The sequence below is a fragment of the Poecilia reticulata genome, chromosome 11, assembly GCF_904066995.2.
Source record: "Poecilia reticulata chromosome 11, P_reticulata-male-v2, whole genome shotgun sequence".
In the NCBI taxonomy this organism is placed as follows: Eukaryota; Metazoa; Chordata; class Actinopteri; order Cyprinodontiformes; family Poeciliidae; genus Poecilia; species Poecilia reticulata.
The window spans coordinates 17,674,389-17,698,224 of NC_088840.1; the positions used below are offsets into that span (position 1 = coordinate 17,674,389).

The following is a 23,836-nucleotide window of genomic DNA, read 5'->3' on the forward strand; positions in this document are numbered from 1 at the left end:
TCTGTTTATGAAATATAACTCAATGAGCTTAATTACTAAATCCATTCATCCACGATTTTCCTCTTATCTGGGTTCGGGTTGTTGAGCAGCAGCTTAAGCAGAGGCCCTGAATTTGTGATTTCTGGGGTAAGTGTGTTCTTTGGCTTACCAGAGACTCCGCCTACTCGGCGTCGTTCGGTTTTCCGGGAGACAAACAGTGCGCACGCAGCTTGAAAGTCGAACGTAACATTACGTGACCAATCATATGTGCTCTTATTCAGTTTTTGTCCAATAGGAATTGGGGATTTTTAGACTCCGCCAGAGAGCAACAAGAAGTTTCCAAAATGGTGCTCGAAAGTACTATGGTTTGGTAAGAACTCTAGAAACGAATTTTAAGTAGTTTGTAAACTATTTCTTGTTTATAATAAGACATGATAGGCTAGTACTCGACAATTGAAATGATTAAACTGAACACAGGACGAATGTCGCGGCTTTCTGACATGATAAATGACGGTTAAGAGCTAGCCGGCTAAAGCAGAGTTGAGTGGCTGAGTCATTGTAGCTAAAATTAGCCAATAAGTCCCTTCCTAGTAAAGGATTTATTTAGCTAAAATATATGGGTATAATTCTAGCACTTACGATTGAAAGAGTTTTGCTCTGTTACGGTAAAAGCGAACCCTATATTGTTAGCACCAGTCGCAACAATGGGGTTATCCATAGCTAGTTGCGTTAGTTGTGTTTTTTAAACGTGTAAAGACCTTCTTTGTAATATTGTTACTGCTTCATAAATCTTGAAGCAGATTTATGCTTCAAGATTTATGAAGCATAATCTTCATAATCTAATTCAACCAGACTGGTTGAATTAGTGATACTAATTCAACCAGTCTGTTAGACTTAACATTTCATTTTGGTTAAAGTTATGAACTAGTTGTCTGACTTACGAGGTCAGCCTCATTTTAACGTCTTTACCTTTAGTGTGGACAACAGCGAATACATGAGAAATGGAGACTTTCTACCCACAAGACTACAGGCTCAGCAGGATGCTGTCAACATCGTTTGCCACTCCAAAACACGCAGCAACCCGGAGAACAACGTTGGACTCATCACCATGGCAAAGTAAGCTTTTTTTCCCTACATTACATTAATGCATAATTTACATATCAAGAGACAATCTACTGATAGAGAGGCACAGTTAATTGCAGTTGCCACTACAGTATCAACATCTCACAAGATTGAGATGTTGATGCAACATTTGATAACTATTTTGCAATAAGAAAAGTTCAATGCATAAGCAGATTAATAATTCATATTTGCAGAGGTCTTTCCATCTTGACTGCTTCACACAGCTCCTTTCTGCTGGCTGCTCTTGGTGGTAATTATTTAAGGGACATCAGTGCTACAATACAATTGGTTTTCATGAGTATGGGGGAAATAAATCAAGACCTATTCTTCCTATTCCAGTGCAAAAATCACACACACAGACTCCCCGTAAAAATGTTTGTCATAAATTCTAAGAAATATTTGCTTGGCACTCGATAAGCATAAACATATATACATACCTTTGGCTAATATTCCAATGAGATTGCATGGGGTTCTATGCATCTCTCTGAATACCAAGTACAGCTAACAGTGTGTTTGTGTTTCTTCTGTGATGTAGTAACTGTGAGGTCCTTACAACCCTGACATCAGACTCTGGCCGCATTCTGTCCAAACTACACACAGTCCAACCCAGAGGAAGAATCTCATTCTGTACCGGCATCAGAGTGGCTCATGTAAGCAGTTCACAGATTCAAACTTTGACTTAACAAATTTGTGAGTATGGAAAAGATTATTTTAAGTACGACAAAAAAGAAACTCACAAGGGTAAACACAGGAGCACAAAATGCTGCTTCAGTTTCTAGTGAATTATAAACACCTTACATGCAAAGACCATTTATTAATTCAGCAATTTCTATGTATATTTAGAGAAAAAAAATATTAGAAAATTTAGAAAAAAATTTGACAAAAAAATAAATAAAATCACAGCAAATAAATGGTCTTTGCATGTAAGGTGTTTATAATTCACTAGAAATTGAAGCAGCATTTTGTGCTCCTGTGTGTACCCTTGTGAGTTTTTTTTGTCCTACTAAACCAAATCATAAAGATGTTACATTTCAAACACACAATTGGCAAAAAAAATAAATAAAAATCACAGCAAATTCTCTAAATATACATAGAAATTGCTGAATTAATAAATGGTCTTTGCATGTAAGGTGTTTATAATTCACTAGAAATTAAAGCACATAATAATCTAGTTCACCCAGTAGAGTAGTTTCTCTTCCTGCTACAGAACTCAAAGTTTTCAGATTTTTACCATTCAGACACTGAAAACTGTAAAACAAAAATCAAGATCAGACACAACACAACTGAACCAAAACAGCATGAAAAATGAATAGATTTAGTTAAAATAAATTGAACAGACTCACAAATCACAGTCAAACTGTCTGTAGTGTTATGGAAAAATGAACAAAATAAAAAAAATGGAGGCCTACAAATCAAAATATTTTATCTAGTTATAAAAAAAAATTACAAACTGAGACTTCTAATCACAAAATACCAAATATCTAAACTAATAAGCCAGACAAATCTTATTAATTGTGGTACGTATAAATCCACTGGAGTTTTAAATCTTTCTTTTTTACCTCATCTGAAAATTGCTGAACAAAGGATATGGGAAGCTTCGCAGATGTCTACTAAATCCATCATTCTTCTCAGAAATATTAAATATTTTTACATGTGCATTTTAAAGCAGAGCAGCACTTTTTGAGCAGCCATGTTTACATCTGTCTTTTTCAGCTGGCTCTAAAACACAGACAAGGCAAAAACCACAAAATGAGGATCATTGCCTTTGTTGGGAGTCCTGTGGAAGACAATGAAAAAGATGTGAGTTTGAGTGTTTCATGGCATTTAGCGTTAAATCTTTTCTGTTCGTACGACTGTTTCCACTTCAACCTGTTTTCTTTCTGCCTCAAACCTCCCTGTCTGTGTCCCACCGTGCTGGTCTGGCAGCTTGTTAAGATGGCAAAGCGCTTGAAAAAGGAGAAGGTGAACGTGGATATCATCAACTTTGGAGAAGAGGTGAAGACTTGATTTTTATGATCGCTAATGGAATCTGACAGCTAAATGTAGTTTTTGGTTTCCTATTGACTTGAAAATAGCAAAATTTTCTTTTAACATGTTTCATTTACTGGATTGGTAAACCAAAATAAAGTATTGGTTTACCGGACGTTTACCAATTTTCTAAAGCTCAAAAATGAAACGAATCAAAAAGGCCTTTTCATATCTTTTCTGGACTTTAGAATTGGGTTTAACTGGATTGTGGTTATTAAACTTGGTTTGATTTTAGATATTTGTTTTGTTTCTTACCTAAATAAATGTGTCAGTGTTTCACAATGGTGCTTTAAACAGCCTGCATTGAGGTGGGATACTCTTTGGGAGAAGTATTTCAACTTCTCCCAAAGAGAAGTTCAAATACTTTTCTTTGGGAGAAGAGATGATTTATTTTAGTCCAAATAAAAAAAAAAGTGAAATGGCTTTATTCCACTCTCCAGAAACCGAAAGCCAGATTCAGCCGTGACAAAATTTCATGATTTTTGTCAAACAATATTTTGTACTCGAATGTGCAGGATGTTACAAAACACCAGAAAACAATGTAGACAGCTAAAGTACGGAAGTTTGAAATTAAAGGTGTTTTCTGTTGTTTGTTCAGGAGGTGAACACAGAAAAGCTGGCAGCATTTATTAATACTCTAAATGGAAAGGAGGGAACAGGCTCCCACTTGGTCACGGTTCCTCCTGGACCCAGCCTGGCAGACGCACTGCTGTCCTCTCCCATCCTGGCCGGCGAGGGAGGCTCTATAATGGGGCTCGGCGCCAGCGACTTTGAGTTTGGCGTTGACCCCAGCGCTGATCCAGAGCTGGCCTTGGTAAGCGGTAAAAACATCCACCCTGGATGCTAGTTAGCTTAGCATTTAACAGCAACTTTTAAATTAGCCCAAAGGAACACAGAATCAAAATGCCACAACTTCATAGCGACATCTTAATATCTGCAACTGTTTTATGTTCTTGAAAAGGAACAAAAATGACAAAAAGTGGAAAAAATGACTGGGAATTTTTTTATATTTTTTTAACCAAAATTAGTTGTGGAATACATTTTGCCCCCCTTGTTGTTAATATCTAGTCTTCTATTACATGTCATTGGGTTGGAGCAACTGGGACTTTTTGCCATTCCTCTTTATGCAGTCTTGCATAATTGATTAGTCTGATTCTTTCTGGCTCATCCTTCAGTTATTTATTTATTTTGCATTCCAAAATAGTTGAAAGTAAACAAGGGGCATTTTTACCATAGTGACCATAGTTGAAAGCAAGTAAGAGGTATTTTTGTCTCAATATTCATCCATTAACATCAAATCCATCTAAAAAATGTTCCCAGAAAACGCAGCGTACCAAGACACACAGTTCCAGGTAAATTCCTAGTAGAGTTCAAATACTCCACGTTTATGTTTATGATGGTAGGACAGAAAGGGCTTTTTTTTCCCCTCCTGCCGTCCCTTCAAGTAACCAGTTGGCATGTAAAGGGCATCTAATTATTGTGATTTTTAATTATTTTAGCATAACAGCAAATGTACTCAAATTAAAAGTAGGATTTTTTGGAAAAAATATTGGCTCAAGAATATGTTGTGTTTCCTATTTGTCGTTTTTTGTGACTATTCCTCATTGTGCCATTTCTGTGAATGGCTTTAGGCCCTGCGTGTTTCAATGGAGGAGCAGCGGCAGCGGCAGGAGGAAGAGGCCCGCAGAGCCACTGCTGCTTCTGCTGCCGAGGCCGGCGTCTCCACACCCGCTGCAGACGGTAGCTTCAAGATTTTTTGGATGCTTGCTGGAACTGACCCGATTGTTATAAAACAGCAGAAAATTATTTATTTCCTTTGTCATTGTTTTGATAGAGTCGGAGGACACCTTGCTAAAGATGTCAGTCTCTCAGCCTGAGAGCGGCGCTGCAGTGCTTCCTGATTTCAGCAGCATGACAGAGGAAGAACAGATAGCCTACGCCATGCAGATGTCACTAGCTGGAGGAGGTGGGTTTCATTCCTTATACAGGTTTATACTTCATTGTGCTCTCGGTATGTTGGATAATTGTTTTCTTGTGAACAGAGTATGGTGAGATGGAAACGGGAGTGCCCATGGACGCTGCAGAATCAGCCAAGGTCAGTCTTCCTCAGACTCTGCAGTTTGTTTTAGTAAAAGAGAAGTTGGAATATGAAAACAACTTAACGCTCCAGCTAAATGTGCTTTCAGACAACAGCTTTATTAACAGAGCGATGCATTTCGACTTGTGGCCTTCAGGGAATGACCCTGATGGAGGCCGCAAGCTGAAAGTCCTTGGAACTCTGCAAAGCTGTGCCAATAACGTCATAACTGGAAGCCATCATCTTAGAAAAAGACATTTAGCTGCTGAGTATGCCTGTTGTTTCTGCATCTGATATCTTTGGTTGCCTAGCAACAACTTCTCATGTATCGTGCGCAGTAGCAGTTTCATGTTTCGCCACAAAGCCTTGTAACTGCTTGTGAATAAAAAGAATGGCATGGAGTAAAGAGAGAAACGGCTTAAGAGGTAGTATTTCAGATATTTAAAACAAAAAATATTCAATTATTATGGATATTGACTGATATGAAACACTGATGTCATGGTATGTTTGAGTATTTTTCAGCTCTAAATAATTATGAAAAAATAATTGTATTTCCAGAATGTATTCCCAGTCCTATTATCTAAATTTGTACCTATTCATATATTGTTCATCATAGATTCATTCATTTATCTGTTAATCCATTGCTTTCTTCCTTTTTATGGCTTTGTGAAGGTCCATATTTAAAACTTAACCTCTCTGATAATACCTGCTATAATTTAAGAGTAAACCATTCAATTATTGTAAAAATAATTTTGCTTCATGATCAATAAAGTAATTGATTTGAAAAGAGAGAACACTGTAAATATGTGGAATTTGAGCCATCACCGTTCATTTATAGCATGAAATTCATTTTAAAATGTATTCCGTTAATAAGAAATAATTTTCCCAATATGACCCAAGAGGTAAACAATGTTGTGATATCTGGAAGTAATATTTTAAATTCAGTAAGAAAAAAAAAGAGAACTTTCTAAATTCATGCTTTTTTTTTTTTTTTAAAGGAGGAGGATGACTATGATGTAATGCAAGACCCAGAGTTCCTTCAGAGCGTCTTGGAGAACCTGCCTGGAGTCGATCCCAACAACGAGGCCATCCGCAACGCAATGGGCTCCCTGGCCTCCCAGACGGGAAACAAGCAAGACGGCAGAAAAGATGAAGAGAAGAAGAAATGAGATGTCCAAACAAGAAGAAAAATGAACAGTTGCAGGATTTCTTTGCAAATATGACTGCTGAAACTCTCATTCGAAACACCAAATAATAAAAAAAATATATTATTTGACAGCATAAATTCTCTTGAAATACAATTTGATGAAGTTACAAAACATTAGGATCATTTGTTACTTTGAACACTCTTCACTTTTTCCCTTGTGATTAATAACCAATTCATTATTGATCATAGCTGTAGGCCATACAGTTATTCTCCTGGCCTGTCTGCGTGTTTTTGCAATAAAAGTCAGGTGTAAATGCCTCATATTTTCCCATTCATGCCTTCAATGACTGGTTTCTGGCATCAGTGAAAGACTAGAGACGAAAATAGATTAAATCACAGCAAATTATCAGAGTAGTTCTAAGAATGGGGCCTCGTAGTTTAACAATGTCTTATCTGTATAAATAAAAAAATATACGTGTCGTTTGCAGCAGCATCCTTGCAATTTTCCCAAGGCTGGCTTGATGGGATGCGTGTGGTCACGTGATGGGAAGCGCACAGTGGTGGAAATTGCGGCGCTTTTCCTTGATTCGAATCTTTTGGCTCCACGTTGACGGGCATCCCGTTCGGATTTTGAACTGCTCTGCATTACAATATCTAGGGAAAATTATGAAAGTCATTATGCTACATTTTCAAAGTAAGTTAAACTAATATTGTGTATTTACAAAACTGAAATTTGAAATGAGTAGTAATAGTGGAAAACTTATTTAAAATTCTTTAATTGTTCACTCATTGTCTAAATCTGTTTGTATATCCCTTCAAATAATGGTATTTTACCCTTTAGTCAAAAGATAAACATTACCATTATAATTTGAGAAAAAGATCACATTACCCCCTAATAGCTAACCTTAGCCTTTCTGATCAAAATAAACTCATGATTCTCATTTTAGCCATATTAGTTCCTGGTATTTCTCAGAGGAAGGTTTCCCCTCTCTTGTCAGCTTAGAGATGTGTGAAGAGTTTCTTGCATATGCTTCATGTTTGAAGCCATCCCACTGCATCTTCTTTTTTCATTCCCACAACTTTCCATTTCATAATTCATAACCACATATACCTTGTATGCCTTGGACATACAAGGCATGTTTTGGCTCACTTTCATACTTCTGAGTCCTGTTCCCAAATGGGGCTTAACTCAGTTGCACATTATCTAATGTTTTACTCAATCAGAGACCTGGCAGAGATGCAAACGAAGATCCTCCACCGATTCTGTACTTAAAAGGTTGTCGAACTCCAGTCCTCAAAGGCCACTATCCTGCTGTTTTTAGATGTGCCACAGGTACAAAACACTGGAATGAAATGGCTTAATTACATCCTCTCTGCTAATGACCTAATTATTCTATTCAGGTGTGGTGCAGAGGAGGCACATCTAAAAGTTGCAGGGCAGTGGCTCTCCAGGACTGGAGTTTGACACCTGTGCTATAATATGGTTCTTTTTCTTCAATGGAATTAAACCATATATTTATCTTACTTTTGAGCAGTGTTCTGATACCTTACAACAAAATAGGGAAAAAAAATTCTGTTATGTATGAAGCGAGTATCTAATTTAAGCTTGAATTAAATGAGTGAGAACAGCATAACATTTATGATGATGGCTCCTATGGTTCGTCAAAAAGTCTCGGCAAGCACAGACGGCTCCGTCACCAACAGCACATCGTCAGAAGCGCAGCATATTCTGCTGAAAACGAGCTAGGATAGTCGGGAATCGCACATCCAGGTAAACAATCCATAATACATCAAATATTAAAGAAAAATCCCCATCCCTGCCATAATTTTCTCCGTCATCGTCGACCCCTCGAACAGCGGACTCTGGCCGCTGTCAGACCTGACGCCAGCAGACCGCTCCTGTTGCTTTTAACGGCGGAGGCTAGCTCGTTAGCTCGATGACCCCTCTCAGTCTTGGCTGGAGCTCAGCGGCCAGCAGCCACAGACGGAAGGGAATATCGTTAGCTTAAAATAACGGAGCCCGCTGCTACAGAAACGCTGTTTCAAGACGAACCGCCCCAAATGTGGTCACTGTTTTTAAACCCTAGCGTGGTAGTGAAAGCATGATTAAATCGGCGTTACTCCATTCATGGTTTAAAAGAGCCGAGCCTGTCACCGGAGGAGGGTTTGGTTGCAGAAACGCCGCCGTTAGCACTCGCCTAGCCGGCTAGTCAGTGCTAGTGCAGGAGACTGAAACACCCATCCAACCTGCTTCAGCTTCTTGGAGCTTGGCAGATCATGTTATGCATGTGTGACAAATGTGTATGTGTGACATATCTGGCAGATAACCGACAGGTTTAAATGTATTATTATATCTAAATATCACAGTACACATGTATTAAGCCGTTTGCAGCCAGACAGCTTAGGTTCATTGTCAATATCCCAGCTTTTGCTCCCAGATCTGTTTATTATTATATTTCGTTTATTTGGACGAGAGGATAAATATTTGTACCTTATATAAATGTTGGTCATAATGGTGAATTTTTCGACAGTAACACACAAAAAATGAAATTATATTGAACAGAGTGTCTCAGATTCATACCCCAATCACCTGTCAGATAGGAAACAAACCAAATTCATTGAAGTTTGTGTTTGTAAGATGACAGAAAAAGTTAAACGAGTGTGAATACTTTTGCAAGACAACGAAAATTAAGCAATTACCACAATATTATGGTAGTATTTTTTTTTTGTTTCACAGTTGAACAGATTTGATAAACAAATTGAATGATGTTTATTTACAAGTATGAATGCATTTAAACAGTGGCTAAGGAGTTTTATTTTTTGTTTAAATTCTGTATTGGGGCCTCACAATATATCATTATATCTCACAAAGAACTGTTTGAAATGCAATATTTGTGTGTTATATTCCAAGCTTTGCATGCAGATGATATTTTGAGCATGTTTGATTTAGACCCAATGCAACAGTTACCTGTACCTGACACAGATAAATGAGCCCAACATGCTGAAAGACACAAACTGAATCAGAAACGTTGAACTGACAGATGTGTCTACCACTATTGATAACCTCACTGTGATTTTTAACTTCCTAACATCGAACAGGCCTGTTCTTATTTACTAAATGTTGCTATGCTACCCTGCTGGTGAATACAATTTTGCAAAAATTCTGCAACAAAGACGCAAGTTTGAGCTTTTATTTAATACTTCTAAAGCCTCATTATTAGCTCCATTCACTCAAATACAGAAAAAATCTCTTTTATCCCTTTTAATTAAATACATCAAAACTGAAATGTTGCCTGTTTTTCTGTCAGCTCATAGAGATGCTGCATGTTTTTTTTTTTGCTACACTTTGATTTGAGGTTAGAGGAGACAGGCGTATGCTCTGATGCACAGATGGAGATATTTTTGTACTTCCTAATTTTCAGTTGAATTCAGAGCCATCAAACCAGCTGCTAATGATCAAATTAAAGCAGGAATTTGCTTGTATATATTCTATAGCTGAAGCTATTAATTACTTTTCTTAATTGAATATTCTGACAATAAAGGACAAAAAAAATCTTCACATTCTGCAGATTTTTATTTTAATTACTTAAGATAATTTTATACAATAGTAAAAATGCAACATTGAATAATTCAAACATTTTATTAACCAAAATGCAATAATGGTATTCATTAGTGCACGATTGATCATTTGTAGTAAAAGATGCATCTGCAGATAAAAAAATACTTTTAACATTGATATGTGAAAAACTTGGGCCTTTCTGCTTTACTTAACATTAATAAAGTGTAGAACTAATTTGTTTATTATTCTGTTTGTTTATTATTATAGAATAGGAGATTTAATTCATTTATTTTTTGCTGAATTTGAACCAGGTGAAGCTAAATTTGCCATTTGGGGAGTTCTAGGTATAACATTTACAGAAAAAAGTTTTTTTTTTTTGCAAAAATTTTTGTTCACTTTTGGATTAATTAGTGCCCTGAGTAAATTTGTTGTTTCAGAAAATGGCCTTTTGTTTTGAGTCTATATTCTAATGATTATTTGATTACTCAATTAGTTGATGATTATTTCAGTAAGAAGTTAATCACGATTAATCGTTTCAGTCCTACTATATTGTATTCCTTTTGAAAAAGATGTAATGAAGAAGGAAACTAAGCAGGAAATCAAAATCGGCCAGTAAAAGCCTTATCACTGAATTTTCCGTTTTTCCAGATGAATCCTTACGTTTCTGTATTTTCTTATTTTCAGGAGTGGATCCCGGTATGGGGGACATGAAGACCCCAGATTTTGATGACCTATTGGCAGCGTTTGATATCCCTGACATAGATGCCAAAGAGGCCATACAGTCGGCGCCGGATGAGGCCGAGGGCCCCCACGGACCGGCCGGTGCGCCCCTGGGAAAGCAGGAAGGCGTGGTGGGCGTTGGGTCCTCCCTGAGGCCGCCCAGTCCCTCGGACCCCCAGGTGGACACCTCCATCGTGAGCGTGATCGTGAAGAACAAAGTCCGGCATGAAGCCGTAGACGGCGGGGACGGCGATGCGGAGCAGCACCCCATCGATGTGATCGCAGGGGCGGACGCCGGTCCCCGACTCGGCGCCTGCGCCGAATCCGAAGCGCTCAATCACAACGGCTTTGGAGCTTCTGGTGTTTCCACTACGCCTCTTTCCCTTGGCCAGAACCAGTCCAACGGAGGGCCATGGTCCGTGAACACTCCCAAAGCGTCCGCAGAAGCAGCCGGTGCCAGTACAGTCAAGTCTCATAAGCAGGGCGGGAACATTTTCAACAGACTCAAACCTCTGGTGGCACAGGGGTCTGGAGATCCGGTGGGTCGGGCCAGGAAGATGCAGCTCCTGCAGCAGCAGCACCAGCAGCAGCAGGACACGGGCCAAGAGAGGGCGGATGCCGTCAAAGCCTCGCTTCCTTCATCTTCCTCCGTGTCGGCCGGATCGTCCTCTCCAGCTGGACTCGCCTTGCCGTTCTTTCCGCCGTCTAAGCCTCTGCTTTCAGCTCCTCCTTCTGCACCTTCATCGCAGCCGCTGCTCTCGTCTCAGCCTTTCAACGGCGCCCCAAAAGGCGGAGCTGGCGGGTTCCAGCACCAGGTGGAGGAGGACGATTCCGACCCAGATCTGGGGAGTCCTCTGGTGATCCAGGAGAACCCTGACTCGCCGACTAGCACGCAGATGAGCAGGCGATACAAGTCTGATTCTGTTCTGTCGCAGCCCGCGTCCTCCGCCGCGACCCAACCGAAACCTGGGGACACTCCTTCTGTGTCCGCTCCACAATCCGGCTCAGTGGAGACTCCACAGGTGGAGGAGAGACATCCAGAACATGTCATAGAGGAGAGAGATTCACCTGAGAGCCCCGAGCCGGAGATGCCAAATTCAGCCGCTCAGGGTCCGGCGAAGCGGTGCTCCAGCCCCGCCGTGGCGTCCACTCCGCCTCCCCCTGAGCTGCGGGTGCCTAAAGAGGAGGAGGAAGAGATGGAGGTGGGAAATGGGATCGATAGGGTCGCGGATGGCAAAGTGGACAAGGGAGAAAGTATGGAGGTTGACGATGGAAAGGCTAAGCCATCTTCCACTGATGGAGGAGAAATGGGAAGTGCTGCTCCTACTCCCCCGGGAGCTCCATCCCGGCCCCTCAAAGTCAGGATAAAAACCATTAAAACCTCCACAGGTGGGATTACCAGGACTGTGACCAGGGTGGCGTCAAAAGGCGGTGGAAAAGGCTTGGACCCTAAAGGTCAAACTGGGGAACACAGGCTTTTATCAAATAAAACGCAGAAGACTGACGTTTCCCCTGGCCTCATGACGACATCTTCCCAAAAAGTAAGCGCTCTGAACGCTCTGCCCGTTTCTACACTCGCAGCCAGCAGTGTCATGCTCGCCGCCGCCACAAAGGTACAAAACAAGATGGCTTCCTCGGACAAGGCGAAGGTTTCGGCCACGGCTGTCAGCATCACCAAGTCCGCTGCCCTGCCAGCGACGCCCGCGGTGGCTTCCTCCCCCAAGTTCTCCGTCGCTGCCAGCGGGATAAGCGTTCGCACGGCCGCCAACAAAACAGCCAATGGAGGCAGTGGCACCATCTCGGGCAACTCCGTCCAGCCAAACAAGCCCGCCTCAATAGTCAACAGCACGGGCGCCGTCATCTCCCGCAGCCAGTCGAGTCTGGTGGAGGCTTTCAACAAAATCCTGAACAGCAAAAACCTCCTGCCAAGCTACAAGCCCGACCTCTCGGCTCCTCCGCCGCCCGAGTGGGGGCTCCCAGTGCCCGCCACGGGTTACCGCTGCCTAGAGTGCGGAGACGCATTCGCTCTGGAGCGCAGCCTGGCACGGCACTATGACCGGCGGTCGCTCCGCATAGAGGTCACCTGCAACCACTGTGCCAAGAGGCTGGCCTTCTTCAACAAGTGCAGCCTGCTGCTGCACGCCAGGGAGCACAAGGAGCGTGGGCTGGTGATGCAATGCTCGCATCTGGTCATGAGGCCCGTCACTGTGGAGCAGATGATTGGCCAGCAAGATATAACACCGATTGGTGGTAAGTTGAGGTGCAGAAGCACTCTTACTAAATATTTTGCTGCATTACAGCCACAAATGTTGATAGAACTTCCATTAAATGCATTTAATTTTTTGCGTTTAATGGAGGTTAAATGCAAGATTTTTTTACTTTTAATGTAAAAAGTGTCTTGACTTACGATCAATTGTCAATTAATGGTATTGGATTACAATAAGAGCTGGGTAGAGTTCCCTAAAATTTTACCAAGAGTGTCACTACTTTAATTTATTTTTACTCAAGTAAAAGGGAAAAGTTATTCTCCCAAGAAGTGACACAAAAGTATTTAGTAAAAAGTCTAGTGAAGTACTGAGTAGACATCGATCATTTCATATTTAAAACTTACATCATTACATGGACTACTTCAACATATTTTTGCTCAAGTAAAAGTAAAAAAGTATGTGGTAAAAAGTCTCCTGAAGTATCAAGTAATTTTTAATATTTAAAAATTTATATTTTTAAATTTTTGGTTAAAACATGTTCATTTTTTCATTGAGTCGGTAGAGAATCATATTTAAAAATTTATATTTTAAAATATTAAGTCACCAAATCAGACTCACCAAAATATAAAGTTAAGTGGAATTTTTGGTATTTCAAGGACCAAAATGACAGTAATTGGTAAAAGTAACAAAAAATAACAAATCAGTCAAGAAGAATGTCCCAAATAAATTTCTTTCAATAAAAAACTTATAAAACTTTAACAAAAATTGCATTTGCTTGTCTTTTTCTGGTGAATTTTTGGTTAAAACATGTTCATTTTTCATTGAGTCGGTAGAGAATCACATTTTACTCAAGAATAGCGATACTTCATAATAAAGTTACTCAAATAAAAGTAAAAAAGTATTGCATAATAAAAATACTCCTAAGAGTAAATTTTTTTCCGAAAAGTTACTCAAGTAAATGTAACTAGTTACTACACTGATTAAAATGACTTTCACTCGGTCTAGCTAACGTCCGCTAGCTAGACCGTCTTTTATTGTTGCAGTTTGACCGCCATCCAGCAGAGGGCGCTGCTGGTCATCCTTAAGCGGAGCCGTTGATACAGAATCAGATAGCAGCCATACTAGAACAGGAAAGAGAAACGGTCCAAGCAGAGCCCGGTGTGGGAAGCAAAGTGCACTTCATACGGTTCTTTTTTTTTTAAATTTAAACACTACAAATTCCTTAAGTTCACGTGGCGAAGCGTCAACTTTTCAACCAAAAATTACTGATGTGCTCCGAAAGCGAGGACGTATGCAGTGGCGCAAAAAGTGGGTATGCAACGCATAGGGGCGCAACACCAGAGGGGGCGCCAAAACCCTGTCTGGAAGGGGCGGCGCGCCAATGATGTTTTCCTATACACTTCTGCGCGCCTTATGGTCCTTCACCTCGCGCACATAATGAGGTAAATGTAGCGAGTTTTACCCTTCACGTATCGTCGCCCCGGGGGGGATGGAGCGAGTGAGCGTCGCTCCTTCAACCTGACGTTCCTTCCCGGGGGGTACGATTTATGTTTTCGCATCCACCTAAATAATGTGTAGTTGCACCACTGGACGTATGTAACAAGCTGAAAAACTGTTGATGTTGATAGCTTTCGCTACACGGAGCGAAGTTTTAACATTCCTTCAAGAGCAGACCGTACTTCTGTATTGATATCCATGTTTACGGGGAATTAAGTGTGTCGCATATTTTACTAATTTCATCTTTTATTCTATTCAGCAACAAAAGGTTTGTTACATTTTATAGATATGTTTAAGTTTCATAATGTGACAAAACCACAGTTTTCCGTTTATTCAGTCAGTTTATAGATTACTGATTATAAGAAAATGGCTGTGTATCAGTCAGTCAGCTCAGTTAGTTGATGGATAAGATCAACTTTAGATTGATTTGCATCCAGGTTTGGAACTTGACGCAGCTTGTAATGGTTGTGAATCACAACTATGCATGCATCTTTTTTTCTTTTTATCCATCTTCGCTGACTTCCACCTGTTTGTCCTGCTCGGTGTCCACCGTCTGGCCGTCCAGGCCTGCTCACTTCTTCGTCCTCTGCTCCGGTCTCCTCTCCCTCTGCCACATCAGGGGGTGCCGCCGTCCCCGCCGGCTCCAGTCCCATGAAGGACGGCTCGTCTCCAGCGGCAGCAGGTCCGACTCGACCCGTCCGCCGCGCTCCTCAGGGGCCGCAGGCCTTGATGCCGCTGCCCTGCAAGAAGGCAGAGGGGCTGCAGTACAACAACTTCAAGTGTCCAGAGTGCCAAACGCAATTCTCCAGCAAGGCGGAGCTGGTCACTCACTTCCAGCAGATCAGAGGTGCTCCCAGCTCGGTGAGGATCAAACTCGTATCCTGCTGAGGTTTGTTCATATAAAACATCAACGGATGCTGAATGTTTTTCCAAAATGTTCGGTTTTTTTTGCAGACCTGCAGCCAGTGCTCGCCTCCCATGATGCTCCCCAATTCATGTGCCGTGTCCGCGCACCAGAGGATCCACAAACACAAAGCGCCACACGTTTGTCCCGAGTGTGGTGGGACGGCGCGGCAGGCCAGCTTCCAGACCCACCTGGAGGAGGCGTGTCTGCACTTCGCCAGACGCATCGGATACAGGTGGGCAAACAGCTGTGTGAAGATGAAACCTCAGCTTTAATAACGGCAAGAGGAAAAAATCCGAAGAATAACGTAGGACAATAGCGATTAATCGTGATTAATTGATTACAGAAATAATTCTCAACTAATTTAGTAATCAATTAATCGCTATTGAGTATACAGACTCTAAAAGAGGTCAATTTCTAAATAGACGATACACAGAACATATTAAGCCTAACTTTTTTTCGTCTGTGCTTATATTTTACCTAAAGCTCCTCAAGTGGCATAATTTTAACTTCACTTGGTTAAAAAATAAATAAATCTACTAAGCAGCCTTTGCATCCAATTATTAACCGATTAATCCAAAAAGGTTTTCTGATGTCAATCAGTTTTTCAAATAACAAATTGGCACAGTGTGCAGATTTCTCATTTAACCAGTTAACACTTTATACAATATTTGAAATACAAATAAATAAATTATTCAGTTCTGTTTTTAAATACGAAAATAAATGTTTTATTGCCTAAAATGTAACATTTCTGTAGTGAAAGCTTGATCGTTTGTAGTAAAAGGATGCATCCGAAACTAAAATAATACAACTAATATCAACATGTGAATAGCTCAGGCATTTCTTCTTGACTTCCACATCCATACAGTGTAGAGCTGATCTGTTAGCTAGTGTTTTTATTGATAACTGAATAACAAACGTTTAAGAGATTTACTTTACAGAATTTGAACCAGATGAAGCTAAAACTGAGTTTACACACAGACAATTTTTCATCTTAATTGAAAAATGTATGTATATTTTGTAAATTTTTGGCATAATTTTTTATTTCAAGGTGGTGTTTTCTCAGATTTAAATTTTGTATACTCCAGTTAATGATTATTCTATTCGTAAATTGGTTATCGATTATTTCAACAATCGATTAATCGTGATTAATTGCTACTAATCGTGATTAATTATAATCAATTGTTACTAATTGTGATTAATTGTTGCTAATCGGGATTAATTGTGATTAATGCTGTCAGTAGATTCATCCAACATGGCAGGTGCAGCAGGTGTGGTCAAGATGGTGTCTTTCTGCCCCTTCCAGGTGCTCAAGCTGCCAGGTTGTGTTTGGAGGCCTGAACTCCATTAAGTCCCACATTCAGACAGCTCACTGCGAGGTCTTCCACAAGTGCCCCAGCTGCCCCATGGCCTTCAAGTCCTCCCCCAGCGCCCAGAACCACATTAGCACCCAGCATCCAACACTAACTGGAGGACAGGCCAAGTACGTCCCCCTCCTCCATCCATCCAAAGGTCTTTTTTACTTGAATTTTAAGAGGACCAAATTTTTGTCCTCTCTTTACAGGATGATCTACAAGTGTGTGATGTGTGATACGGTTTTTACCCAGAAGCCCCTGCTGTACATGCACTTTGACACTCATTTAGCCAAGCAGAAAGTGCATGTGTTCAAGTGTCCCGACTGCACCAAGCTCTACGCCCAGAAGGGGTCCATGATGGAGCACATCAAGGTGTGTGTTTGGACCAGAACGTTTCCTGTCGTCGCCTTCATGTGTTGCCCGTCCATTGCTCTCTACAATGAATGTGGTGTCAGAGAAGGCGAACATTAAACCTTGGGTCGGCCTTAGCAGGGTTCCTCCATGGTGACCCTGTCCTAAGTTCTACACCAAGAACATCTCTGCAGTGTTGATTCAGCTTCAGTTCATTACCAGGGTTCTGCAGAACCCAATGAGCGGCTGAGGAGTCCGTTCAGCCGTTTGGTTCAAGCTGGTGGAGCAGAGATGCATCTAGAATTTAAAGGGCCAGAGGCCCCCGGCCCCACCAGGAAAGAAGTGTGTCTGTGTGTAAAGAGTTAGATTAGAGCACTGCTATAGATGTCTTTTAGTTCAAATCTGTCCGTCCATCTGGACATCCATCCAACGGTCCATTAGTCTGTCCATCCATCTGGACATCCATTCATCCAACTGTCCATTAGTCCGTCCATCCATCTGGACATCCATCCAACCGTCCATTAGTCTGTCCATCCATCTGGACATCCATTCATCCAACTGTCCATTAGTCCGTCCATCCATCTGGACATCCATCCAACACTCCATTAGTCCGTCCGTCCGTCCATCCATCTGGACATCCATCCAACCGTCCATTAGTCTGTCCATCCATCTGGACATCCATTCATCCAACTGTCCATTAGTCCGTCCATCCATCTGGACATCCATCCAACCGTCCATTAGTCTGTCCATCCATCTGGACATCCATTCATCCAACTGTCCATTAGTCCGTCCATCCATCTGGACATCCATCCAACCGTCCATTAGTCTGTCCATCCATCTGGACATCCATTCATCCAACTGTCCATTAGTCCGTCCATCCATCTGGACATCCATCCAACCGTCCATTAGTCTGTCCATCCATCTGGACATCCATTCATCCAACTGTCCATTAGTCCGTCCATCCATCTGGACATCCATCCAACACTCCATTAGTCCGTCCGTCCGTCCGTCCGTCCATCCATCTGGACATCCATCCAACCGTCCATTAGTCTGTCCATCCATCTGGACATCCATTCATCCAACTGTCCATTAGTCCGTCCATCCATCTGGACATCCATCCAACCGTCCATTAGTCTGTCCATCCATCTGGACATCCATTCATCCAACTGTCCATTAGTCCGTCCATCCATCTGGACATCCATCCAACCGTCCATTAGTCTGTCCATCCATCTGGACATCCATTCATCCAACTGTCCATTAGTCCGTCCATCCATCTGGACATCCATCCAACCGTCCATTAGTCTGTCCATCCATCTGGACATCCATTCATCCAACTGTCCATTAGTCCGTCCATCCATCTGGACATCCATCCAACACTCCATTAGTCCGTCCGTCCGTCCGTCCGTCCATCCATCTGGACATCCATCCAACCGTCCATTAGTCTGTCCATCCATCTGGACATCCATTCATCCAACTGTCCATTAGTCCGTCCATCCATCTGGACATCCATCCAACCGTCCATTAGTCTGTCCATCCATCTGGACATCCATTCATCCAACTGTCCATTAGTCCGTCCATCCATCTGGACATCCATCCAACCGTCCATTAGTCTGTCCATCCATCTGGACATCCATTCATCCAACTGTCCATTAGTCCGTCCATCCATCTGGACATCCATCCAACACTCCATTAGTCCGTCCGTCCGTCCGTCCGTCCATCCATCTGGACATCCATCCAACCGTCCATTAGTCTGTCCATCCATCTGGACATCCATTCATCCAACTGTCCATTAGTCCGTCCATCCATCTGGACATCCATCCAACCGTCCATTAGTCTGTCCATCCATCTGGACATCCATTCATCCAACTGTCCATTAGTCCGTCCATCCATCTGGACATCCATCCAACCGTCCATTAGTCTGTCCATCCATCTGGACATCCATTCATCCAACTGTCCATTAGTCCGTCCATCCATCTGGACATCCATCCAACCGTCCATTAGTCTGTCCATCCATCTGGACATCCATTCATCCAACTGTCCATTAGTCCGTCCATCCATCTGGACATCCATCCAACCGTCCATTAGTCTGTCCATCCATCTGGACATCCATTCATCCAACTGTCCATTAGTCCGTCCATCCATCTGGACATCCATCCAACACTCCATTAGTCCGTCCGTCCGTCCGTCCGTCCGTCCGTCCGTCCGTCCGTCCGTCCATCCATCCATCCATCCATCCATCCATCCTTTCTGTTTTTTCAGGTTCTGTATTGTGAATCCTGTCTGCTGTAGAAGTATCCACCATTACAGAATCATCTCTTCTCTAATGATGCATTGAGGTTCTGTGAACTTCTGCTCTGTAATGTTTTCCTGTGGTTCTGCTCAGACGGCTCACAGAGGCCCATCAGCCAAACCTGAGTCTCAGCCCGACGCCTCCAACTCCTCCTCGGCTCCCACCAACTCCTCCAGTCCTTCCGGCCTCAAGTCGAAATCCTCTGCGAAGCCCGACACCTCGGACGGCGAGGACTGGGGGCGGGAGCAGGAGGAGGAAGATGAGGAGGAGGATGACGACGACGATGAAGGGGATGAGGACTACGAAGCCCCGGGAGGCCAGTCTTCTGGCAGCGCCGGGGTCGGGGGTCATTCCAGCGCCGTGAGCGAGTGGACCTGCCCCCAGTGCCAGACCACCTTCACCGACAACGAAGACTACCTGAGTCACGTGAAGATGGAGCACGGCAAGGTGACGCTCCAGACGCTCAAACAAATGGGACCATCTGAAGAAGAGCGTTGTTTATTTTATTCCTCTGTTTTTGCTCCACAGTTTCCCTGTCGTATCTGCGGCGGGACGTTCAGCACTTCTTCCAGCCTGCGGCGTCACGAACGAGTCATTCATGAGGGCAATAAAAGGATCTTCCATTGCCAGTGAGTCGCTTTCATCAGTGACAAAAAAATGTTTCAGAGTGACCCAGTGAAACAAATTAACAATTTAGTGCATCTCAATGAATTAGATTAACTTTAAAAGTTAATTTAATGCATAATTTTAATTCAAAAAGTGAAACTCTGACTTATAATTTAAGCTTTAGATTTTATTTAGATTATACAGCAAATTATTAAATAGACTTTGCTTTGTAATTGTGTACCTTTTTCTACCGGTTTTTCCTTCCAATGAACTTTTATTTAGCTCTCTTTAACAGATGCCTTGACTTGTATTAATCGAGGTGTAATAAATCTATTCAATCACTTTCTAAGCATCTTCTAATTTGTCCGTAGATTGTCTTTTTGTAGACACTCAGTTCTCGTCTTAAATTATCACAATCAATTTGTAATTAATTTTTTAAACTTTAAAATAGTGTTACATTGTTTGATATTCAGTTGACGTATTCTGGCCTCTAGAGGGCGCTAAGAGCGCTTTCTACCTGTGTGTGACATTTTAATAAAATTTTACATCCATTCTTCTGTGATTATCCAGGTTTTGCACAGAAGGCAAAAGAACATTTGGCAGCCGGTTCTTGTTGGACAAACACATCCGACTCCATCACAGAACAACAGATGGACAAGTGAGTAAAAAAAATGTAATTTAAGATTCAAGTCAGAGTTCTGCAGCATTGGCCATGTCTGGGTTTTCTGTTGCATATTACATTAGTTCAAAATTCTTCTTTGGCTCCACAGGTGACCTTTGACTAGAAATTAGTTTATTTAAACTAACTGGATTTCTGACAAAAGCGGTCTCTGTAGAATGTGCTTGTGAAAAAATATACATCTTAATTTAAAATAAACATCAAGATAAAAGTATCCCACTGTCTGTAAATATGTTCAACACAGAACTCCTCGAGTGGCCTAGTTTTAGCGTCACCTGTTTCCAATTCTGTAATAAAATAAAATGATCAAGCATCCTTCGCATCCAATTAGCAATTGATTAATCCAAAAGATTAGTTTGATGCTTAAAAACAGCATCATATTGACGCAGATTTTTTTTTAACCACTTAAGCCTTTATTGTAGAATATTTGTTATAAACTAGTAGAAGCAAATCAAAAATTATTCACTTCTTAAGAAAAGAAGCATCATGCAGAACTGCAGAAACATAAGGAGGGAATTGGTGAAAAAAATCTTTGAAAAACAAAAATTAGATTAAATTGATATGCTTCCCATCCGTGGGGATAAATGTGTCTATCTGAGCCCTCATGTTGTTGTTGTTTTCTTGCTTTGCTTGCGCTCAGGGTCCTCCCCTGACCAGGAAGCGAGCTGCTACAGGAGGCGACGGACCAGGCAGCTCCTCAGAGCTCGACGGCGAGGTCGGACCTCCTGCAGGCCGGGCAGCAGACGAGGAGGAGAGCGCTACAGAGGACGGTGGTGGCGGCGGCGGCGGCGTTGGCCCCGCAAAGAGAACCAGGGCATCGGTGGCGTCCACGTCGTCAGCGCCTGGCGAGCTGGAGGACGAGGACAGCGTCTTCCGCTGCGTCCCCTGCGGCTTCTCCACGGAGGACGGCGCAGAGTTCCAGCGCCACATCCCACAGCACCGCGGCGACACCGCCGCCTTCCAGTGCCTGCAGTGCGGCGTCTGCTTCGCGTCGGCCGGCTCCCTCAGCAGGCACCGCTTCATCACCCACCGGGTGCGAGATACGCAGAGCGACACGGAACGCGGCGCCCCGCGCGCCCCCGGCTCGCCGAGCGCTTCCCCCGGCGCCTCCTCCCCACTGGCACACCTGGAGGACGGCGACGGAAACCTGGGCTGCAAGGTGTGCGGGCGGCGCTTCGACAAGGCGACGGACCTCAACACGCACTTCAGGACCCACGGCATGGCCTTCCTCACCGCACACAAGACAGACAAGCCCCAGTAGGGGGTGCAGCGCGGAGACAGAGGCAGCTGCAGAACATGAATGTTGATGAAACACTTTTTTTTTTTTTTTTTAGCTCACTCAGAAACATTTTACTCTCTACGGCGCCTCCTCTGTGCGACTGTAGCTGCATGTTTGATCTTGTTACACCTGTGCTAGTCTCGTGAGAAGCTCTTCCTGGGTCAGAAGCCTTCGTATCGGACCTGAGTGAAGCTGAACCTCCACCTTCATAAAGTTGAATGAAATTGGTGTAAAATGTTTGTGCTGCTAAGATTTTTAAGATAACGGTTCCAGAGGTCATCAAAGGTCAACCTGCCTCCCCACATTTACAAAATATGGTGTCAATCAACTGTGCTACATTTGTGTAGCAAAGAATTTCATTTGTGCTATTATAATTGAAATAAATTTTTTAAAAATGTTTCCGGAGATCAAAGGTCAATCAGCTCCCCCAACATTTACAAAATAAAACAAAATGTGATGCGAAACTCTACGGCTGTGCAGCAAAAAATATTGTTTGTGCCGCCGTTTCCAGATGTTATCAAAGATCACCTAATTCCCCCACATTTTGTGTTTGCTGTTTTAATTTTTAAAGTTCAAAACAAAAAGTTGCCAGAGGTCAATAAGGTCAACCAGCCTCCACCTCAACAGTTACAAATAAAAAATAAATCTGGTACCGATCAACTGTGCTTTTTGTGCAGCAAAAATTTCCGTTTGTGCTGCCATAATTTCAAATCTATTGTTTCCAGAGGTCAAAGGTCAACCAGCTCTCCCAACATTTACAAAATCAAACAAAATAAGATTTTGCTACGGTTGTGCAGCAACAATTTTTGTTGCAATTTTAAAAATAAATTAATAAAGTAGTTACCTGAGGTCAAAGGTCAACCTGACCTGCGCTCTCCCACATTAAGTAAAAACAGTTGATTGACACTTAATTTTCTTGATCAGATTTAAATGTGGAGGATCTGATATGACCTTTGATAACCTTTGGAACAAGTTGACATCTCTGAAATAGTAGCAGCACAAGCGAAAAACTTTTTGCTGCACAAACCAAGTTTTCGTTCAATTTGACGTAGGTGGGAGGCCGACTTCATTCAGGTTTTGTTTTTATCAACCATTTTTTACCTGTTCTCCCATTTCTTCCACTCTTCACCGAATGCATCCACGCATTTCGTCTGCACGCCATGCGGCCCGCCTCAAACTCCCCTCTCGTTATTTTTTTTACGCCCGCCGCCTCCCGAGGCGCACGAGAGATATCCGAAGCATGAAGAGGAGCGTCCGGAGAAACTGGCACTGATGTTTTTTATTTTATTTTTTTTTTATGTTGCGATATTTATTTATACTAAAAACGTCACTGCTGTTTGTATCTTAGAGAGTCATGAGATGAAGAGGTTGCAGGAAGTCTGCGACCCGGTTGGTGTGAATAATCTGTGATGTTGTTGATCGTTTAAGCTAGAAAAAGAAAGATCAGACTTCCTGTCAGTAGTATCGGTGTACAAGTTTTTGCCATGTAAATACATACAAGTACACTAAGAAAGCATTCTGGTTTTAGTAACTTACTATGATAATGTGAATATGTGTAGTATTTGTACTTGTACTGTTCCACTCCCCCTCCTCAAACTGACTAAAGTTAAAAACCCTCCCAGAGTTAGTTACATGTTGAGAGAAGGTGTGTCGTCTTAACACGTGTATGAAAACAAAAGGTTTCTATTTAAGGCGGTTCTTTTGTAACTACAGGATCAGTGCTTGCTGTACCCACTTTTCTTTTCTATGTTCAAGCCCTCACAGTGACATGGCGGAGGTCTATGAGTGGACTTTGTATCTTTTTTATATGTCATATCATATTTATATAGCTCTATAGTGGCAATTTCATGTCATTTTATTTCCCATGCTTGTGGTCTGCTTGCTGAAATGCCATACACTTCTGTGCTGTTTGGAAATAAATGTGGAAAATATCTAAAATGTGCAAAAGTTTCATTGATTTCTTAAAGTGGGTTTTATGCACAAGAATATTTTCAGCAAATACACATTTTCGGTTACATGGATATTAAGGAGCTAAT

At 42.1% G+C, this 23,836-nt stretch overlaps 2 protein-coding genes and 1 non-coding gene across 4 annotated transcripts; all 3 read left to right on the forward strand.

Moving 5' to 3' along the window:
• Positions 1-196: 196 nt before the first annotated feature.
• LOC103472718 (26S proteasome non-ATPase regulatory subunit 4) lies at positions 197-6,684 on the forward strand. Its single transcript, XM_008422532.2, has 10 exons — positions 197-349; positions 955-1,095; positions 1,637-1,751; positions 2,815-2,901; positions 3,028-3,096; positions 3,728-3,943; positions 4,761-4,869; positions 4,964-5,095; positions 5,172-5,224; positions 6,205-6,684. The coding sequence occupies exons 1-10, from the start codon at positions 324-326 to the stop codon at positions 6,373-6,375; spliced, it is 1,119 nt and encodes a 372-aa protein (XP_008420754.1). The 5' UTR covers positions 197-323; the 3' UTR covers positions 6,376-6,684.
• Positions 6,685-7,884: 1,200 nt separating this feature from the next.
• znf687b (zinc finger protein 687b) lies at positions 7,885-23,738 on the forward strand. Of its 2 annotated transcripts, none has more exons than XM_008422529.3 (10): positions 7,885-8,124; positions 10,597-12,882; positions 14,902-15,197; positions 15,291-15,475; positions 16,547-16,723; positions 16,805-16,967; positions 19,330-19,683; positions 19,765-19,865; positions 20,413-20,500; positions 21,162-23,738. In XM_008422529.3, exons 2-10 carry the CDS (start codon positions 10,611-10,613, stop codon positions 21,780-21,782), a joined length of 4,257 nt encoding a protein of 1,418 aa, XP_008420751.2. In that variant the 5' UTR covers positions 7,885-8,124; positions 10,597-10,610; the 3' UTR covers positions 21,783-23,738. The 2 variants fall into 2 exon arrangements, with proteins under 2 accessions (XP_008420751.2, XP_008420753.2); XM_008422531.3 differs by having other exon boundaries at positions 7,886-8,124; positions 14,956-15,197.
• Positions 17,000-17,134, forward strand: LOC145553927 (small nucleolar RNA SNORA13). Its single transcript, XR_014089998.1, has one exon. It is a non-coding gene; the product is annotated as a small nucleolar RNA SNORA13 (small nucleolar RNA).
• Positions 23,739-23,836: the final 98 nt, after the last annotated feature.

Excerpts from the sequence above, each read along its gene's own strand:
- LOC103472718 (XM_008422532.2), top strand. The coding sequence starts at position 324 with ATGGTGCTCGAAAGTACTATGGTTTG. Across the intron at positions 1,752-2,814 it reads CCGGCATCAGAGTGGCTCAT|CTGGCTCTAAAACACAGACA; the intron begins GTAAGCAGTTCA and ends TGTCTTTTTCAG. Across the intron at positions 3,097-3,727 it reads TCATCAACTTTGGAGAAGAG|GAGGTGAACACAGAAAAGCT; the intron begins GTGAAGACTTGA and ends TTGTTTGTTCAG.
- znf687b (XM_008422529.3), top strand. The coding sequence starts at position 10,611 with ATGGGGGACATGAAGACCCCAGATTTTGATGACCTATTGGCAGCGTTT. Across the intron at positions 15,476-16,546 it reads GCCAGACGCATCGGATACAG|GTGCTCAAGCTGCCAGGTTG; the intron begins GTGGGCAAACAG and ends TGCCCCTTCCAG. Across the intron at positions 19,866-20,412 it reads AAAAGGATCTTCCATTGCCA|GTTTTGCACAGAAGGCAAAA; the intron begins GTGAGTCGCTTT and ends GTGATTATCCAG.